Source organism: Mobula birostris, chromosome 5 (assembly GCF_030028105.1).
Source record: "Mobula birostris isolate sMobBir1 chromosome 5, sMobBir1.hap1, whole genome shotgun sequence".
NCBI classification, from domain to species: Eukaryota; Metazoa; Chordata; class Chondrichthyes; order Myliobatiformes; family Myliobatidae; genus Mobula; species Mobula birostris.
Window position 1 is genome coordinate 31,678,818 of NC_092374.1, and position 18,178 is coordinate 31,696,995.

Genomic DNA, 18,178 nt, shown 5'->3' on the forward strand with positions numbered 1-18,178 from the left:
CCGTTGGAGGTGGCGGAAGTTACGGAGAATAATATGTTGGACCCGGAGGCTGGTGGGGTGGTAGGTGAGGACCAGGGGAACCCTATTCCTAGTGGGGTGGCGGGAGGATGGAGTGAGAACAGATGTACGTGAAATGGGGGAGATGCGTTTAAGAGCAGAGTTGATAGTGGAGGAAGGGAAGCCCCTTTCTTTAAAAAATGAAGACATCTCCCTCGTCCTAGAATGAAAAGCCTCATCCTGAGAGCAGATGCGGCGGAGATGGAGGAATTGCGAGAAGGGGATGGCGTTTTTGCAAGAGACAGGGTGAGAAGAGGAATAGTCCAGATAGCTGTGAGAGTCAGTAGGCTTATAGTAGACATCAGTGGATAAGCTGTCTCCAGAGACAGAGACAGAAAGATCTAGAAAGGGGAGGGAGGTGTCGGAAATGGACCAGGTAAACTTGAGGGCAGGGTGAAAGTTGGAGGCAAAGTTAATAAAGTCAACGAGTTCTGCATGCGTGCAGGAAGCAGCGCCAATGCAGTCGTCGATGTAGCGAAGGAAAAGTGGGGGACAGATACCAGAATAGGCACGGAACATAGATTGTTCCACAAAGCCAACAAAAAGGCAGGCATAGCTAGGACCCATACGGGTGCCCATAGCTACACCTTTAGTTTGGAGGAAGTGGGAGGAGCCAAAGGAGAAATTATTAAGAGTAAGGACTAATTCCGCTAGATGGAGCAGAGTGGTGGTAGAGGGTAACTGATTAGGTCTGGAATCCAAAAAGAAGCGTAGAGCTTTGAGACCTTCCTGATGGGGGATGGAAGTATATAAGGACTGGACATCCATGGTGAAAATAAAGCGGTGAGGGCCAGGGAACTTAAAATCATCGAAAAGTTTAAGAGCGTGAGAAGTGTCACGAACATAGGTCGGAAGGGATTGAACAAGGGGTGATAAAACAGTGTCGAGGTATGCAGAAATGAGTTCGGTGGGGCAGGAGCAAGCTGAGACAATAGGTCGGCCAGGACAGGCAGGTTTGTGGATCTTGGGTAGGAGGTAGAAACGGGAAGTGCGGGGTGTGGGAACGATAAGGTTGGTAGCAGTGGATGGGAGATCCCCTGAGTGGATAAAGTCGGTGATGGTGTGGAAGACAATGGCCTGGTGCTCCTTAGTGGGGTCACGATTGAGGGGTAAATAAGAGGAGGTATCCGCGAGTTGTCGCTGTGCTTCGGCAAGGTAGAGGTCAGTACGCCAGACTACAACAGCACCCCCCTTATCGGCGGGTTTAATAATAAGGTTAGGATTAGTGCAGAGGGAGTGGAGAGCAGAGCGTTCGGAAGGAGTGAGGTTGGAATGGGGACAAGGTGCGGTGAAGTCGAGACGGTTGATGTCCCGCCGACAGTGATAAAGAGATCCAGAGCAGGCAGAAGACCAGAGCGGGGTGTCCATGAAGAAGAGGAGGGTTGAAGACGGGAGAAGGGGTCATTGGTGGGGGTTGAAGAGTCCTTGCCGAAGAAGTAGGCTCAGAGACGGAGACGGCGGAAGAAAAGTTCCGCATCGTGGCGAACACGGAACTCGCTGAGGTGTGGGCGAAGGGGGACAAAGGTGAGGCCCTTACTGCGGACCGAGCGTTCTGCCTCTGACAGTTGAAGGTCGGAGGGGATGGTAAAGACCCGGCATGGATGAGAGCTGGGATCAGAGGGGGGAGGGGGGAGGCTGGGGGTGTCGATGGAGAGGGGAGGGTTGGGGTGAGAAGAAGATGGAGCCTCTGAGTACCCAGGAGCTGACGATGGGATCTGAAGGAGACGGGGTTGCAGAGTATTGGTGGGGGAAGGGGAGACGGGAGTCGCAATAGCAGCACATAAAGACCCGGCCTGGAGTTCAAGGCTGGCGTCGCAGTTGGTGGTTGCGCAATCGCTGTGAAGGTGTCCATGGTTGTTGCTGGAGTCCGGTTTTGAATATGCCCTGAGGTGTTGGAGCCGCCGAGATCAGTGGCAGGGGCCGCAATCTGAAGTTCATGCCTGCTAGCGTCGGGGCCGGCAGGCTCTGGAGTCCGTAGATATAGGATCTTGCGATCTTTGCCTAACATGACAAAGTCAAAAAAACGGCGATTGCAGGCGTGAATCCGACGGAGGATGAAATAACGGGTAGGACCATTAGAGACGGCAAAGAAAGTGTCCCGAAGGTGTGGAAGGGTCTGGGATAAGGACACCAAGTACCTCCTCATGGCGGAGAGAGTCGCCTTCAGAGCTTGACGGGAGAAGCGGCGAGAGGCAGAGTCAATAAAATGTGAGTACCTGGGATCCTCAGAAGGTCCAAATTGAGAGGCTTGGAAACAAATCCTAAAGCCAACTGGAGTAAGTAAGTAAGCGATGGAGAGATTTTTCCTGGGGCAGATCATCGATAATTGTATTGAATGGCAGGGCAGGTTTGAGGAGTTAGGTGACATATCCCTGCACCTACATTACTGTGTTTCAATGACAGGGTGCAAATTTCTCCACAGATTTCAAACACAGAGCTTATTTCAATTTTGTTGCTATTGCACTTGCAGGTTTGTGGAACCCCAGAATACATCGCACCTGAAGTAATTTTGCGGCAAGGATATGGCAAGCCAGTGGATTGGTGGGCCATGGGGATAATTCTTTATGAATTTGTCGTTGGCTGTGTGCCTTTCTTTGGAGACACGCCTGAGGAACTCTTCGGACAAGTGATTAGTGGTGAGCATCGCTGGGATTAGGGTGATCAATAACCTTATGTTAAAGAGAAGGTGATGACCTAGATTTTACAAATGTACTTTACAAGCTGAAGACAGAGGGTTTATTTTTAATTCCATTTTTAATTACATTGTTAAGCTCTATGTAATTGTGTTCAGTTGTTCTGCAGTGAAGCCTAGCCTGTGGTGTGCACCAGAAGTTAGCCCTGATAACTATATTAAATTAGCTGTGCTTTGACCCAAGCTGTTTTTGCTTGGTCAGTTTGAACTTGAGTTTCATATGTACTAATTTTACCCCAGAAGTCTGGCTGTTCTTGGTATTGGTTTATTATTGTCATATGTACCAAGTTACAGTGAAAAGCTTTTGTGTGCCATCTGCAGAGATAATGCCATACATAATTCAATCTAAGTAGTCAGTAATCAGGAGGAAGAATATATTGTTAGTTACAGAGAAAGTGTAGCGCAGATGGACAATGAAGTTCAAAGGAGCAATTGAAGTGCTAGTGTTATAGATTTTTTTAAAGCTCTCTGGCGTTAACCTGTCTCTTGGAAAGCGCTTTCTAGCATCTCTTGCTGGGCTGCTACCTACTTCTGCAGTACACCTCTTCTGCAAGCACTGAGTAGAGCATTTGCACACCCAGCTGGCCAAAGTGGGAAATAACATCTCTTCTACCTTATTGTTTCTCAAGCACTTTTGTTTTGCTTGGTGCTCAAGTTTATAAAAGGAAATACATTAGATAGATGTTTCATTTCAAGGATTTAAAGAAAGATATCATTAAGACACCAATGCTGCTGCGCTTGTATTGCTAACGGCACTTATTAACATTAATATTTTTGTTACGAAGAATTTTCCAAAGAGCATTTTTTTGGCTATTGAGAATAATGACATAACAAGAGCTAACACTGGAAATTACCCGCAGATCATGTAGAATTTTGAAAACAAAACAAATATTGACCTTTTTTCAGAAATCTTTTGGTTTTTTTTTGGATTTCTATTTTACACTTAGTTAAGCATCTGGGAAAATTGTCTTTGTTTAGAGATTGTGGACTTGGGTATCTTATTCCAAGCCAGGCAACTGCAGTACTGTAATACTACAGCTGTCCAGAGACTAACAAGTCAAGTCTGTTTCATCTTGTTTTATCATGTGCTGCGGTGAGAGAGGCTGTGGGAATTGAGTGATTAATTAAGAGCACTGTGAATGGCTCAGGGTGCCCAGTGGCTCATTTGCATATTCATGTATCATTTCCACATGATGTAATTACATTTATAGAGCAGCCTGCTGGCTAAACAAACCAGAATAAATTTATTTCTCAGTTGTTTGGTATCACAGCCATGAGCAGTTGTTCATAGAATTGCAAATTAGGTCTGCAAAAATAAATTTAGTGATCACTAATTTCATTTTTTTTTAGTTGCTGGAATCCAATTAAATTATAACCTTTGATTTACGGTTCATTTGTGTTTATGTGAAGTATAACTGTGCCTTTGCTCAGGTCCATTTATGGCGGTTTTGTAATTGGGTGCATCTGCCAACTATTTTGTAAATTGGTCTTAATATTTGCTTAAGTGATTCTTTAAATGGGGGGGAGGTCACTATTGTTCGGCCTAACATTTAGACTGTAAGATATAGGAGCAGGGTTAGGCTACTTGGCCATTGAGTTTACTCTGCCATTCTATCATGGCTGATTTATTATGCCTCTCAATCCCATTTGCCTCATAACCTTTGACGCCCTTACTAATTAAGAACCTATCAACTTCCGCTGTAAATATACCCAATGTCCTGGTCTCCCCAGCCGTCTCTGGGCAGTGAATTCCACCATCTGGCTAAAGAAATTCCTCCTGGTCTCTATTCTAAAGGGATGTCCTTGTATTCTGAGGCTATGCCCTCTGATCCTAGACTCCCCCCACCAAAGGAAACACACTCTCCGTGTCCTCTGCGTCCAGGCTTTTCAATATTCAACATTTCTTTGGCATTCTTCTCTCCACCCCCCCCATCAAATGCTCCTGTTAACCCTTTCATTGCTGTGACCATTCTCATGAACCTCCTCTGCATCCTGTCCAGTGCTAAACAAACAATCTGAAGTGTAACATAACCCACTCTTGGTTCTGCTTCCATTAATGCACTGTCGATTTGCTCAATTTTGTGAAAGGTTGTGGCATTGAAATCCCAGTTTTGTGTGTATGATCATCTTGTGTCTTTCCTGTGGTTGTGAAGACAGAGGGTGTCAGCGCTCTTTCAGTTTTGTGTCCTCAGTTCCTTCAGGTGAGGAACAATAAAAGGCATTTTCAAGGTAAATGGAGCTATTTTCTTTCAGTGCTAAAACTTTTCCTCTTAACCAGCCATCCTCAGAGTTCGAGTTAGTTCACCTAACACTTGGTAGAAGGTTCTTGTGTTGGACATTGGGTACCAGATTCAGTGCGACCTCTTGTCCGTGTTGCAGAGTTTGCCCAATATTTGTGCTTAAATGAGAGAAAACATAAATCTTCCGTCCTTGAGCACATGTCAAGTTAAATTGTTCATAGGGTAGGGCAACATGACTAACAAGTCTTTTTAATATAAATCACCATGCATGTAGCTCATGCTTGGAGGGCTCAACTGGTGCAGGTGGCTCGTAGGCTGCAGTTTACACCTGCCTGAATAGTATTGATGTTTCTAGGTAATGCCCTCAACTTGGGGAAAGTTTTATTTTCTTCTAGTTTACCTCTTCTGTTTCTTTGTGTTTTTTAGATGAGATAAACTGGCCAGAAGGCGATGAAGCTCCTGCATCAGAGGCTCAGGAGCTGATCACTCTGCTACTCAGGCAGAACCCTTTGGAGAGAATGGGGACAGGTACCACAAAACGATTTACCATCCTGATGCTCTGCAAATAGCACATTACTCTGAGAATCCCAGTTCTGTGTGTATGAGCTAGCGGTCAACTGTAAGTGTCTTTCCTGTGGATTGCAAGACAGAGGGTGTCAGTGCTCTTTCAGTTTTGTGTCCTCAGTTCCTTCAAGCAAGGAACAATATAAGGCGTTTTCAAGATAAATTGGGTTATTCTGTTTTAGTGCTAAAACTTAGAACATTTCCTTTTCGTCTTATCAGTCATCCTCAAAAGTTCGAGATGGCCTTTTGTTTAGCTGATGATAAACACAAAAGCTTCTGTGGATGCTGGAAGTCCAGAGTGACACACACAAAATGCTGGAACTCAGCAAGACAAGCAGCATCTACAGAGAGGAATGAACAGTCAGTGTTTCAGGCCAAGATGATGGAAGTGTCTTGGGCTGAACATTGACTGTTTTTGTGTGTGTTACTCATAATTTGATGAGTATTGTGCTGAGCATTTGTTCTGTTTAACAGTTTTGTTCTTTGTAATCAAATTATTTGAGTCTTTATTAAAGAAAGACTTGATCATCATGTTCAGACAACTTCCCATTTCTTTAAACAGTAGACAACCTTTAGCTGAAGTGTTCATTGTACAGAATCAAAACTGCTGAACTATCACCAAAAAGATATTTACTGTATGAAGAACTGATGCTATTTAATTGTAGGCCCAATTTCTGATGACTTTTTCTACCAGTAGAGAAGTTGAATGGATCTTTGAATAGCTGCCTTGAGTGGTTCATGTGGAATTAATCTGGTCATCATGAATGCAGTTTGGAATTATTCCATTTACTGCAGGTTATGTATGTGTAATCTGGGGGTTTTCCTACCACAGGAGTAAAACAAGCCAATTAATTTATTCTATGAGTTGTTTTAATTGATGTTAGGGATTTGCAGAAGTACGGCAGGCTACAGAACATGGACACTTTTCCCATTGATTCTCCAGAATCCCATCTATCTTATTTAGTATGTTATGACATGCTTAGCAAGAACTAGTTGTGGCCGATTAGAATCTGGTATAATTTTGAAACTAAACCAACTCATTGTAGAACAAATAAATGTACAGCAAGTCTAAGTATACCATACAAAGGAATGGTAATAACTTAAATCATCTTATTTAGCTTTAGGAAAATTAACCACTTTTGCAGTCAGTAGCTTTATCTAAATTCACTTTCAGTTAATATGCATGACTGAGTTTTATTGTCCATCCTCAATTGCCCTTGAGAAGATGGTGCTGAGCCAGAAGACCACAAGATATAGGTGCAGAATTAAGTGATTAGGCCCATCAAGTGTCCTCTGCCATTTATTCATAGTTGACTTTTTTCAACTGCATTCTCCTGCCTTAACCCCTTTATCAATCAAGCACCTGTCACTCTCAATGACTTGACCTTCCCAGCCATCTGCGGCAGCAAGTTCCACAGATTCACTACCCTCTTGATAAAGAAATTCCACCTCTTAGTTTTAAAGGGATGTCCCTTTATTCTAAGGCTGCGCCCTCATAGTCCTGAGCCAGTAACAGATCAGAACCACTGCCGTCTCCCTTGTAATAGGCTATTGATGGTTCCAGCATTTAGATCAAATTACAATGATAGAACAGTGACGTTTGGGGAACCTGCAGCTGGTGTTGCTGCAAGTACTCTTGCCTCTGTTCTTCTAGGTGGTGGAGCCAGTGGGAGTGTTGTAGATGGCGCACACATTTCATCCATGATGTTTCATCATCTTAATGTGGCTTTAGAACCATGAATCGTCAAACATCTCACTATAAGGAGATGATCAGTAAGCATTCTGTGAAGATTTTTGGCATGTTGCTAGGGTATTCCAATACTTTTCCCGTAGTGTGGTATGTTCCTCCTGTAAGTGGGCTTTCATCTTGAAAGATGGTCAAACAACCTCTTAATGAACAACCCTCTGATGAAAGAGATTGTTCTCTTATTTTTTGACTTGCTCTCAGTGACAATTGTAAGTGGGGAAACTTTCATTTCCATAATTCATTAAAGTTCCACAAAAACTTTCACCCATATGGTAGCTACATTCATAAGTTTCAGAAAAGCTTATATTACTTTCTGTGCTCTGATAATTACGCTTCAGTCCATCCTTCTGCTGTTCGTTCTCTGGGTTTGACCCTGTTCTGTATTGAGGCACCTGAAACTGAACACAATATTGGCCCAGCAACGCACATCAAAATTGCTGGTGGACGCAGCAGGCCAGGCAGCATCTCTAGGCAGAGGTACAGTCAACGTTTCAGGCCGAGACCCTTCGTCAAGACAGTCCTGATGAAGGGTCTCGGCCTGAAACGTCGACTGTACCTCTTCCTAGAGATGCTGTCTGGCCTGCTGCGTTCACCAGCAACTTTTATGTGTGTTGCTTGAATTTCCAGCATCTGCGGAATTCCTGTTGTTTACAATATTGTCCCAATTGCTTTAATCAAATCTATAATATGTAGGCAGATTTCCCTAAGAAAATATAGTCAGTTGCTCTTCCTCATTTTCACTTCTTCCTTCCCTCATTCAGTGTTTGAATTCTGATTCTGTTCCCACTAACCTTTGAATTGTTTCTGTAGTTAATGGTTTTCACCTTTGATGCTACTCAGATGCTGATGTCCTTTCCAGTTGCACCAAACATACCAAATAAACCAAACTCCTTTCTCTGAAGTTCTCTCCATATAGTTGCCTTTGGAATTTTTGCCTAACTTTGCTGTAGGTTGATGTTGGAATCACTCCATGCAAGTTTCTACACTGTCATCGTGCAAAACTAACGACCTTTAGTCACAAATTGTGCTGGGCAGTACTCAAGTTCTGGCGCAAATGTAGCATGCCCACAACTCAGTGACCTTAAACAAACATCTTTGGAATATGGGAGAATCGGGAGCAGCTGAAGGAAACTTGCATGGTCATGGGGAAAATGTACAAACTCCTTACAGGCAATTGAAACTCAATCGGTGGTCGCTGGTGCTGTAAAAGTGTTACATGTAATGCTTTGCTACTGTCCTACCCTGTACTCCTAACATGGTGAAACACCACCAACCACTTGGAATGACTCTCACTTATTGTTTAGGTGGCTGCCCGCCATTATTTAGCCAATCGCTGCTGGGGGCAACAGCTTCACTGGAGCCTTTTGTCATGTCACCTGTGATTTCTAATCCCATAGCTCATCTGTTGCTGAAAAGTTCAGTCAAATCATTGCTCGTAAAGGAAAATTATTCCAGTGCTGTCTTGGTTGTACAAATATCTTCTCATCCTTAGCATTGTGACATATACGAAAATGCTGGAGGAACTCAGCAGGTCAGGCAGCATCTATAGAAAGGAATAAACAGTTGACATTTTGGGCTGAGACCCTTCATCAGGACTGGAAAGGAAATGGTGGGGGGAGCCAGAATAAGAAGTTGGGAGGAGAGGAAGGAGTACAAGCTAGAAGGTGATAGATGAAGCTAGGTTAGAGGGAAGATAGGTAGGGGAAGGGTAGTGAAGTGAGAAGCTGGGAGGTAATAGGTGGAAAAGGTAAAGGGCTGAAGAAGGAATCTGATAGGAGAGGACAGTGAACCATGGGAGAAAGGGAAGGAGGAGGGGCACCAGAGAGAGGTGATAGGTAGATGAGGAGAAGAGGAGGTCAGAGAGGAGCCGGACTAGGGAATGGAAGAAGGGAGAAGAGGGGGTTACTGGAAGTTAGAGAAATCGATGTTCATGCCTTCAGGTTGGAGGCTTCCCAGAAGGAATTTGAGGTGTTGCTCCTCCAACCTGAGAGTGGCCTCATCTTAAGCCTTGTTTTCTGGCCCTCATCTTAAATGGTTCAGTGGCTCCATTTAATATCAGAGAATATCAAACAACCTGAAATTCTTACTCTTCACAGACATCCACAAAACAGAAGAAAACTCCAAAGAATGAATGACAGGAGAACGTTAGACCCCCAAAGTCCCCCCCTCCCATGCACAAGCAGCAGCAAAGCATCAGCCCTCCCCCTCCTCCTACCCCCCACCTGCCTCAGCAAAAGCATCAGCCCCCCACCCCCTCCAGGCAAGCAACAGCAAAGCCCCCACAGAGACTATGAGCTAGGGTCCGTCAAAAATCACTCACTGTGCATCCCAAAAGTTTGACGCCACAGGCTCTCTCTCTCAATGAGCGAGAGAGGAGACCAACAGCTCACTGTTTTGATGTTAATCTACAGCATTGCTTATTTTAATAGCAGCTTCTGAAAATATCAAAAATCTTAGGCCACCCAGCAAGCTCCGAGAGGCACTTTGAAAAGAAGAGACATTGGAGAGAAGAATATAAACTGTTTCCCAGATGGACTGGAAGAAGTCGCCCTGTGGCATCATCACCAAATCCCACTCACCCTTCGACCCTGTTTACATTAGCTCCACTTTCCGCAGTTCATGACCTTGCTGTTGGTCACGTTAATCTCTTCTGGCCCGATGTCCAATTCTGAGATCCTGGTCCTTCCTCTCACATCATTGATGACTGCAATAAAACAGAGATTGATGGGAAAACTCAGCAGGTCAGGCAGCAGCTGTGGAGAGAGAAACAGTGCAAGTTTCAGATCAGTGACCTTCCATCAGATCTGAAAAATATTCATTGATCTAAAACATTAAACTGGTTTTCTTTGATGTCATTCTGACCGGCTGAGTATTTCAGCACTCTCTGTTAGCTCAGATTTCCAGTGTTTTACCTATTGGCCTTCAGGTCCTCAACTGTTGAAACTTAAAGCTTTGAAATTTTTCTTTCTTGTCACCTTAAAGTCCTTGTAAACCAAGCCTTTGTTCACTCTAGTAATGCCGTGTCACCCTGTTACTACCCTGAAAAGCATTTCAGTATTGTACATAAAGGATGGGAGTCCATTGCTAATAATATTTGGTGGAGCGACCCACACAAAATGCTGGAAGAACTTGTGGAGGTTACAGGAAAAGATTCTGTGATGTATGCTTCTACTGAATTCAGACACAAGTGCAGCATATCAGTGACTTGTTCCTTCAGTATTATCTGTTCTAAATATTTTTAAATGTACGACTGTTCGCTTGCTTACAATGTCTCTACTGTGCCCTCTTGCTCCCTCAGGTGGTGCCTATGAGGTAAAGCAGCACAGATTTTTCCACGATTTGGACTGGAATGGACTGCTGAGGCAGAAGGCAGAATTCATCCCTCAGCTGGAGTCCGAGGATGATACCAGCTATTTTGACAGTAAGTGTTGAAACTGAGAAGTTCACTGAGAATTTCTTGCTTGTTACGGATAGAAGACATTGCCTGATTTCCTTATTGCAAAGATTCCTGTATGACACTGTGCGAATATTAGAATTTCAAATATAGTTATGCAGTGCTGTTATGCTTGTCACTTAATACCATTCATGATCTTATTGCAGGATGTCTCTGCAACCTTTAATTCATAGAGCTTGCTATAATGAAGAATGTGATACTTTTGGAAATCCTGTGATTGTTTATAAAAATGGAAAATATATATATATTTTAGCCTGGTATTAATCTGGCTGTATCTAGGATGGAAAGTACCTGATGCAATCACCAGCCCACCTATCCTTCCCCGTGTCTCCTCTTCACCCCCCCCTCCATCTCCTCTTCACCCCCCCGTCTCCTCTTCACCCCCCCTCCATCTCCTCTTCACCCCCCCATCTCCTCTTCACCCCCCCTCCGTCTCCTCTTCACCCCCCTCCATCTCCTCTTCACCCCCCTCCATCTCCTCTTCACCCCTCCCCGTCTCCTCTTCACCCCTCCCCGTCTCCTCTTCACCCCTCCGTCTCCTCTTCACCCCCCCTCCGTCTCCTCTTCACCCCTCCCCCTGTCTCCTCTTCACCCCTCCCCCGTCTTCCCTTCCCTCCTCCCCCATCTCCCCTTCTCCCCCAGTCCATCTGCCTTAGCATGAATATGAGGTCAGGAATTTCCAATGCCTGGAAGCTGTCTGATTGCCTTCAGGAAGTGTGGTGGGAGTAGAGAGGTTATCAGAAAGGGACTGCCAACTACTTAGTACTGGGGTAAAGTTGAAGGGAAAAAAGTTTCAATGGGAAAGTGAGGGTAAAAGCATAATTGAAAAGATGGAAGTCTGGAAGAGTCTTAAATGTTCATTGCTTTTTAGCTTCTGTTTTCTCTTCTTGGAGGGTGTATCTGGCAATAAAGCCACAGCAGCTTCCCGTCTTAGGTTTCTGATTACAGAGATGAACAAGCCCCACTGTAGAAAGGGATCTGGATAGAATAAAAACAACCTGCTTTTGAGGAGTTATTCTAGCTATCTGCTCAGAAGAACCTGGTAAAAGGGAGCAAGTGATTGGTGTTTGAGTTTATAAACTGATTTTTAATTCAACACTGGTTGGGCAAATTGAAACAGACTGTGTCATTCTTACCTAATAATGTGACAGAAGTTAATTTTGTAAAGCAGTATGAAAGCTTAGGTTCATTGTTTATATTTGTAAATGGGTCTTTCCATGATTTTTTTGAAGAGCAAAATTCTAATTTGTTATAATAAGAATTTTGTTTATTAAGCTGTTTTGTGACTACTTTTAGCTCGGTCGGAGAGATACCATCATATGGAAACGGAGGAGGAGGAGGAAGAGACAAATGAAGAGGATTTTAATTTGGAAATAAGACAGTTTTCATCATGTTCCCATCGGTTTAACAAAGTGAGTACAATTGCAAATCATGTTACTACTTTATATAAAGTTACTTGTAAATATCATTATCTTGATCTGCATATGCAGATGGAAATATTATCTGTACAAATGGATTCCATATTTGTATCTCTATCTGCTGCTCCCACCCCCACCCCCACAACTCTACTTCCTCACTGCCTTTCTTTGCAGCTCAAAGTTTTGCAAAGTTTTGGCATCCACTTGGAATGAGCTACAGTTAAACCTTGGGCAGATAAAGTCATCCAAAACCACTGATCTCATCAACTGTCATTATGTTTACTTTCTACTTTATTTTTGCTCGGCTATGTTTCATAAAAACCAATCAAGAATTATACCCGTCAACTTGTTGTCTCCCAAGGTTTATAAAAGCATGGATCGAATATCACACATTGATGAGAAACGATTCATGGAGAAGATCCAAGTGGAGAAGGACAATACAGGTGGGAAACTAAAGAAGGCCAACACTTTACATGTTGACTCACTGACCTGGATTCCTGACTCTGAAATGTGAGTATTGTACAGCTGTGCAAAATGCAGTCTTCTGAGCCTTTCATTAGATTCAAACTAATTCTTCAAACTAATACCAGTCATTTTGTGTAGTTTAATGAATGACAGACTGTACTTTAAGTGTCGTGATGTAAATGAGTATGTGGAAAAATATCTTAATCAAAGGAAGTTGATGAATTTGTTTTGAACGCTTGGAATTGACAGCTGTACTGAATGTTGTGCAGATATTCCCTCGCTCGTCACTCATGTTCAGCATGTCGTAGAGCTTCAAGCCATCCAGTTTATTCATAGTAGATTAGTTATCACTTAACTAGTTAACTCACTACACCTGCCAACCGTGTGAGGAACTCTGGAATCGCTGAATTACTGACTTGGTTCATTGCTTAAGATAGCAGAGCAAAATCAAACTCGTGACAAATAGTTTCGACAGATCCATTGCCTTATTGTTTGGATGTGAATTAAATAATTTTGACTTGCACACCTGCTCGTAACATAATGTTAATTTTAATGGACAGATTGCATCAGAATCCTTCTACAGGAGACTTTTGGAAAGAACGGTTTTGAGGACCGCAGTGGATTAACATTCTGTGTTTTATAATTCAGAGTTGACTTGAAATAATGTGTAGTATCAATGTATTTTAAATGCAGTGTCAGACAAATGAACTGAGGTGTTCCTGGTAAGGGATAAAAGAGGCATAAATGCCATCATCTGTTGCTCAATAGTTTCATTTAATATCAGGTAAATGTATACAATATACATCCTGAGATTCTCTTTCTTTGCAGACACTCATGAAAACAGGTGAATGCCCCAAAGAATGTGACAGTTAAAATGTTAAAACCCCAAAATCCCCCACTCCCCCTCCTATGCACAGCAGCAGCAAAGCAACAACCCTCCCCCACCCCCGTCCAATTCACCCTCCCCCTCCCCGTCCACTTCACCTTCCCCCTCCCCGTCCACTTCACCTTCCCCCTCCCCCCTCCCCGTCCACTTCACCTTCCCCCTCCCCCCTCCCCGTCCACTTCACCTTCCCCCTCCCCGTCCACTTCACCCTCCCCCTCCCCGTCCACTTCACCTTCCCCCTCCCCGTCCAATTCACCCTCCCCCTCCCCGTCCACTTCACCTTCCCCCTCCCCGTCCAATTCACCCTCCCCCTCCCCGTCCACTTCACCTTCCCCCTCCCCGTCCACTTCACCCTACCTCTCCCCATCCCCCCTCCCCCACCCCCACGCACTGTTCTCTCCCGTACTGAGTCAGTCGGTGGCACTGGCTTAGAATCAGCCTGTCCACAAGGCCGCGAAATCTCAGACCCCTAAAGGTGCGCTCGTCTTCTAGGCCACCTCCTTGGGATATCGAAAAGCGGCCGACCGTGAGCCCTTGGGAGCAGGTCCCACCACCACAAGAAACCAACGTCAGGTCTTTAACAGAACCCCATCTGCCCTGAAAAGGCAAAGGAGAGGCATCAAAGCTGATTTGTTGACAAACACAAAGGAGTTGTAACTTAGTGCCATCACGACTCTGCCTCTGCCTACGTCAGAGGCAAATTTCAGGATATACGATACATTTCTCAAGTCATTGGCCCACTGGTGGCATTCTGACTTGCCTACAGAGGGGAAGAGAGAGTTAACATGCAGCTCCAAATAACACATCACCTTGGTACACACATCACCGATGATCTTACCTGGACTGTACACACCGGCTTTGTGGCAAAAAAAGCACAACAGTGTCTCTTCCACCTTAGGCGATTAAAGAAGTTCAGCATCAGCCCCTAAATCCTCAAGACCTTCCACAGAGGCACCATTAAGAGTATACTGGCTGGCAGTATCACTGCCTTGTATGGGAACTGCACCAACCTTGATGGCTGGGCACTGCAGAGAGTGGTACGGACAGCCCAGCGCATCCGTGGATGTGAACTTCCCTCCATTGAGGGCATTTACAGCAGCAGGTGCAGAAAGAAGGCCTGGAGGATCATTTGGGACTCCAGTCACTTTAGCCATAAACTGTTTCAGCTGCTTCTGTCTGGCGAACGCTATCACAGCATTAAAGCCGGGACCAACAGGCTACATGGCAGCTGCTTTCTACAAACCATCAGACTTTTAAATTCACGCGTCTGTATATTGCAACGGAGTCATAGCGCAAAGGTTTTTACTTCCTCGCGCTGTGAGATGGATATAAGATTTAAATAAATTCTAAATTCTAACTTTGCTGTCTAAGCACCATGCCATTGTGCTGGTAAGAGAATCATTCTTATATTGTCACTATAAACAGATAGATTATCAATAGGACTATCAATAGCAAGTAGCCAATATCTAAACCTCTAGTGCAATAGATATAGGTCCATAAGACTGTAGAAGCTGAAGTTACTCGTCTGAAAGCCAAGCAAGTTGAGGCGAGCTTTAAGAGGTACCATGTAGGAAGAAGGAACTGCTTCAGGTAGCAGCAGGTTCATTAACTGGAGAACTGGGATTGAAGGTAATTGGTAAAAATAAAGTTGAGATGAACAGACATTTCTTTATACAGCAGGTTCTCTGCATCGGAACTGTCAGAGGATGATGGAAGCAAGTATGATAAGAACTGTCAAAGCTGAATTAGTACAAAAAGACTGCGATTGTGATGGCTATGGAGAAAAACAGAGTTCATTAAACAGTTTGTCCAAAGAACTGGCACAATCCAGATGGGGTTATATGTCTGTTCTGTGTTTATCTGAGAGTTTATTGACATGAGCCCAAGTGCAGTGAGTTAGTTACATGAAAATACTTGCCTGTGGGTAGAAACTATACACAGAATATAAATTGGAGAGAGAGCAGGAAGAAGACGACAATGAGAGACAAGTCTGTAGTAATACGAGAAGTGGTCCACAGTGCTCAGAGATTTAAGGAAATTAAAAATTAGCTTCATTTGTCACATACACTGTACATCAGTGATCTGTGTCAAATCACATCAGCAAGGGTGTGCTGTCGCCAGCCCGCAAGCATCGCCGCACTTCCAGCGTCAACATAGCATGCCCACAACTGTCTTAACCCATGCGTCATCTGGAACGTGGGAGGAAACCGTAGCACCTGGAGGAAACCCACCGGATCATAGGGAGAACGTACAAACAAATAGCAGCGGGAATGGCACTCCAATCGGTAATCGCTGGCGCTGCAAAGGAATTAGCAGTCGTGGGGGTAGGACAAATGATCTAAGGAAGGAGATTGGAGATTCAGGAGACCAGTATCTGATGAGGTACTGACAGCAGGCGTACCATGAATAATGAATGAAAGAGCGGCAGTCATTTATCAAACTGGCATTTCTGAGGAGGTAACTGAAGGCATGCCTTCCTAACAGTGACTCCAGTGGAATGTCAAATTTGGAAAGTTCACTGCTGAAGGAATCCCTAATGTAAAATTTCAGTCTTTGCCTGCGCCAAGGTGCACACTCGTAATTGTAGAGTACAGGGGGCGCATGGTGGAAATCCTGCTTTTTCTGTCAGTCATACGCTTGGAGTGTAATACATATGGTTTGAACTCCACTTTGGTTCCAGGTGCAGGACTGAAGGTGCATAAATTACAAGTGTGAACACTCAGCACAGGTATCATGATTTAAACGTACTTTAATGCATACTTGACAATCTATGATCTGCAGGATATGAGTAAGTGCTGGTTCTCGGCTGGGCAAGGTTGTTTCATTGGCCAGCACAAACATGATGAGGCAAATAGTAACTTTCTGTGGTGATTAATTCAACTGGGAGAAATTTCTTCCTGCATGGTATTATCAAGTCCACTATTTCTGGTATGGAAGAAAACTGGAAACCCTGTTTAGTAAAACGAATCTTGTTTATATTGTGTTCAGGCAACACCTGTCTCTCTCTCATTCATCAAGCAGCGAGAACAACAACTGCTATCATCGTTCTGGGATGCTGCCGAGCTTTGCTATCTCTGCTGAAGATGATGAGTCTCTGTCTCACGAAGGCTGCAGCAGGGACCAGGACAAGATCATGTTTTCCATAGGAGTATCACAGGATGAGATTGATGCAACCACTCCAAGCACCATCAGTAGCTCGACTCTGTCAGGTGCGTTTAGTGGGATATGAACCACATGTATGGCAGGTTGGGTTCATGATGAGGTCATTGAGAGATATCATCAAGGAAGTGGGCCCTTTGGCCCATTAGGTCCGTGCTAAACTCCAAACCATTTTGTTGTCCTCACATTCCCATCCGCTGCCCTGAGATTCTCCCAATCACCTGTACACTTTGGGAAGTTAGTTGCCAATTAGCTTAGCAACTCATACATATTTGGAATGGGGAGGAAGCCAGAGCACCTGGAGAAAATCTGCTTATGTGTTTTAATACCTTTTGATTTAATTTCCATAAACTCAGAACGTTGAGGGCTAGCACAAAGTTAAAGAGGGAATTGTACAACATATCCCACACTCTAACCACAAAGAGATTCTGTAGATACTGGAAAACCAGAGCAACATGCACAGACAAAGACACACAGACGCACAGACACACACAGACACAGACACAGACGCACAGACACACACACACACAGACACACACACACACACACACACACACACACACAGACACACACACACACACACACACACACACACACACACACAACACACCCGCCCTGCAGGAACTCAACAGGCCAGGCAGATCTGTGGAGGGGAATAAACAGTTTTCATTTCAGGCCGAGACCCTCAGCTTTTCCTTCTGTTCAGCCATTGTCCAGGGTAGTTACTGAACATCACTACCATGGTTTGGGATCTTCAAATCATTAAACTGTGGGGAGTTTACCTTTCACTGGAAGCCAGTAGCTGTTACACTCAGACTGTGCCAGATGGAGGTGAGCTTCACCAAAAGGAAGTAATCTCCTGCAGGATATCTGGTCAATTCCTGCCTGCCTTCAGCCCACAGCCTTGCAGATAGATTCGAGGAAGGAGAGCCTAACTGGAGGAGTTGACAGCCCACCTTTGTGTTTTGTGCTGCCATAAAATCTGTCTTTCACATAACATTTTGCAAAGTGCTTTGGTTGGCTTTGGTAGTTCTGTTAAGAGCTGTCTGGTTGACCACAAAGGGCCTGGTGGAATTTTGTATCTGGGTCGTAAATCCAGAGTAGCCCTTCCATTTCTAAAATGAACCACCTTCCATATTTTATACACTGCCAGGTCATCAGCTCGCAAGTCTAGCTCCATACAGTACAATATCAAATAGATTGTATGCAGCAATGAGGTAGCTAGAGTGTCTTGTTCTGCGGGGTTTCTAGGTTAGTTAACACTCGTATGTACTTCATTTCTCACCAACACTGAGAATTCAGCTGGTTCACTAGCTGCTCCTCTTTTCCCATATCAGAGCCTAACCACCAGGCACTGCATAGACACCGCCCTCAAGTTGCCCAAAGAGATCTAATATTTTGTTTAGAATGCCAACTCTATCATAGTTTGAATGTTCAAGAGATTGTCCTGCAAGAGATAGCAATACAGAATCCTATTTACTGCTGGGCTTCGATTA

General features: G+C 44.2%; 1 protein-coding gene across 12 annotated transcripts in view; it reads left to right on the forward strand.

Moving 5' to 3' along the window:
• LOC140197598 (microtubule-associated serine/threonine-protein kinase 4-like) overlaps positions 1 to 18,178 on the forward strand; it is a 437,605-nt gene that overhangs the window by 404,049 nt on the left and 15,378 nt on the right. For all 12 annotated transcript variants that reach the window (XM_072257798.1, XM_072257805.1, XM_072257800.1 and 9 more), the window contains 6 exons: positions 2,528 to 2,693; positions 5,416 to 5,517; positions 10,599 to 10,721; positions 12,051 to 12,166; positions 12,534 to 12,682; positions 16,512 to 16,732. In XM_072257798.1, coding sequence (XP_072113899.1) covers positions 2,528 to 2,693; positions 5,416 to 5,517; positions 10,599 to 10,721; positions 12,051 to 12,166; positions 12,534 to 12,682; positions 16,512 to 16,732 — 877 coding nt within the window. The remainder of the gene's footprint in view (positions 1 to 2,527; positions 2,694 to 5,415; positions 5,518 to 10,598; positions 10,722 to 12,050; positions 12,167 to 12,533; positions 12,683 to 16,511; positions 16,733 to 18,178) is intronic.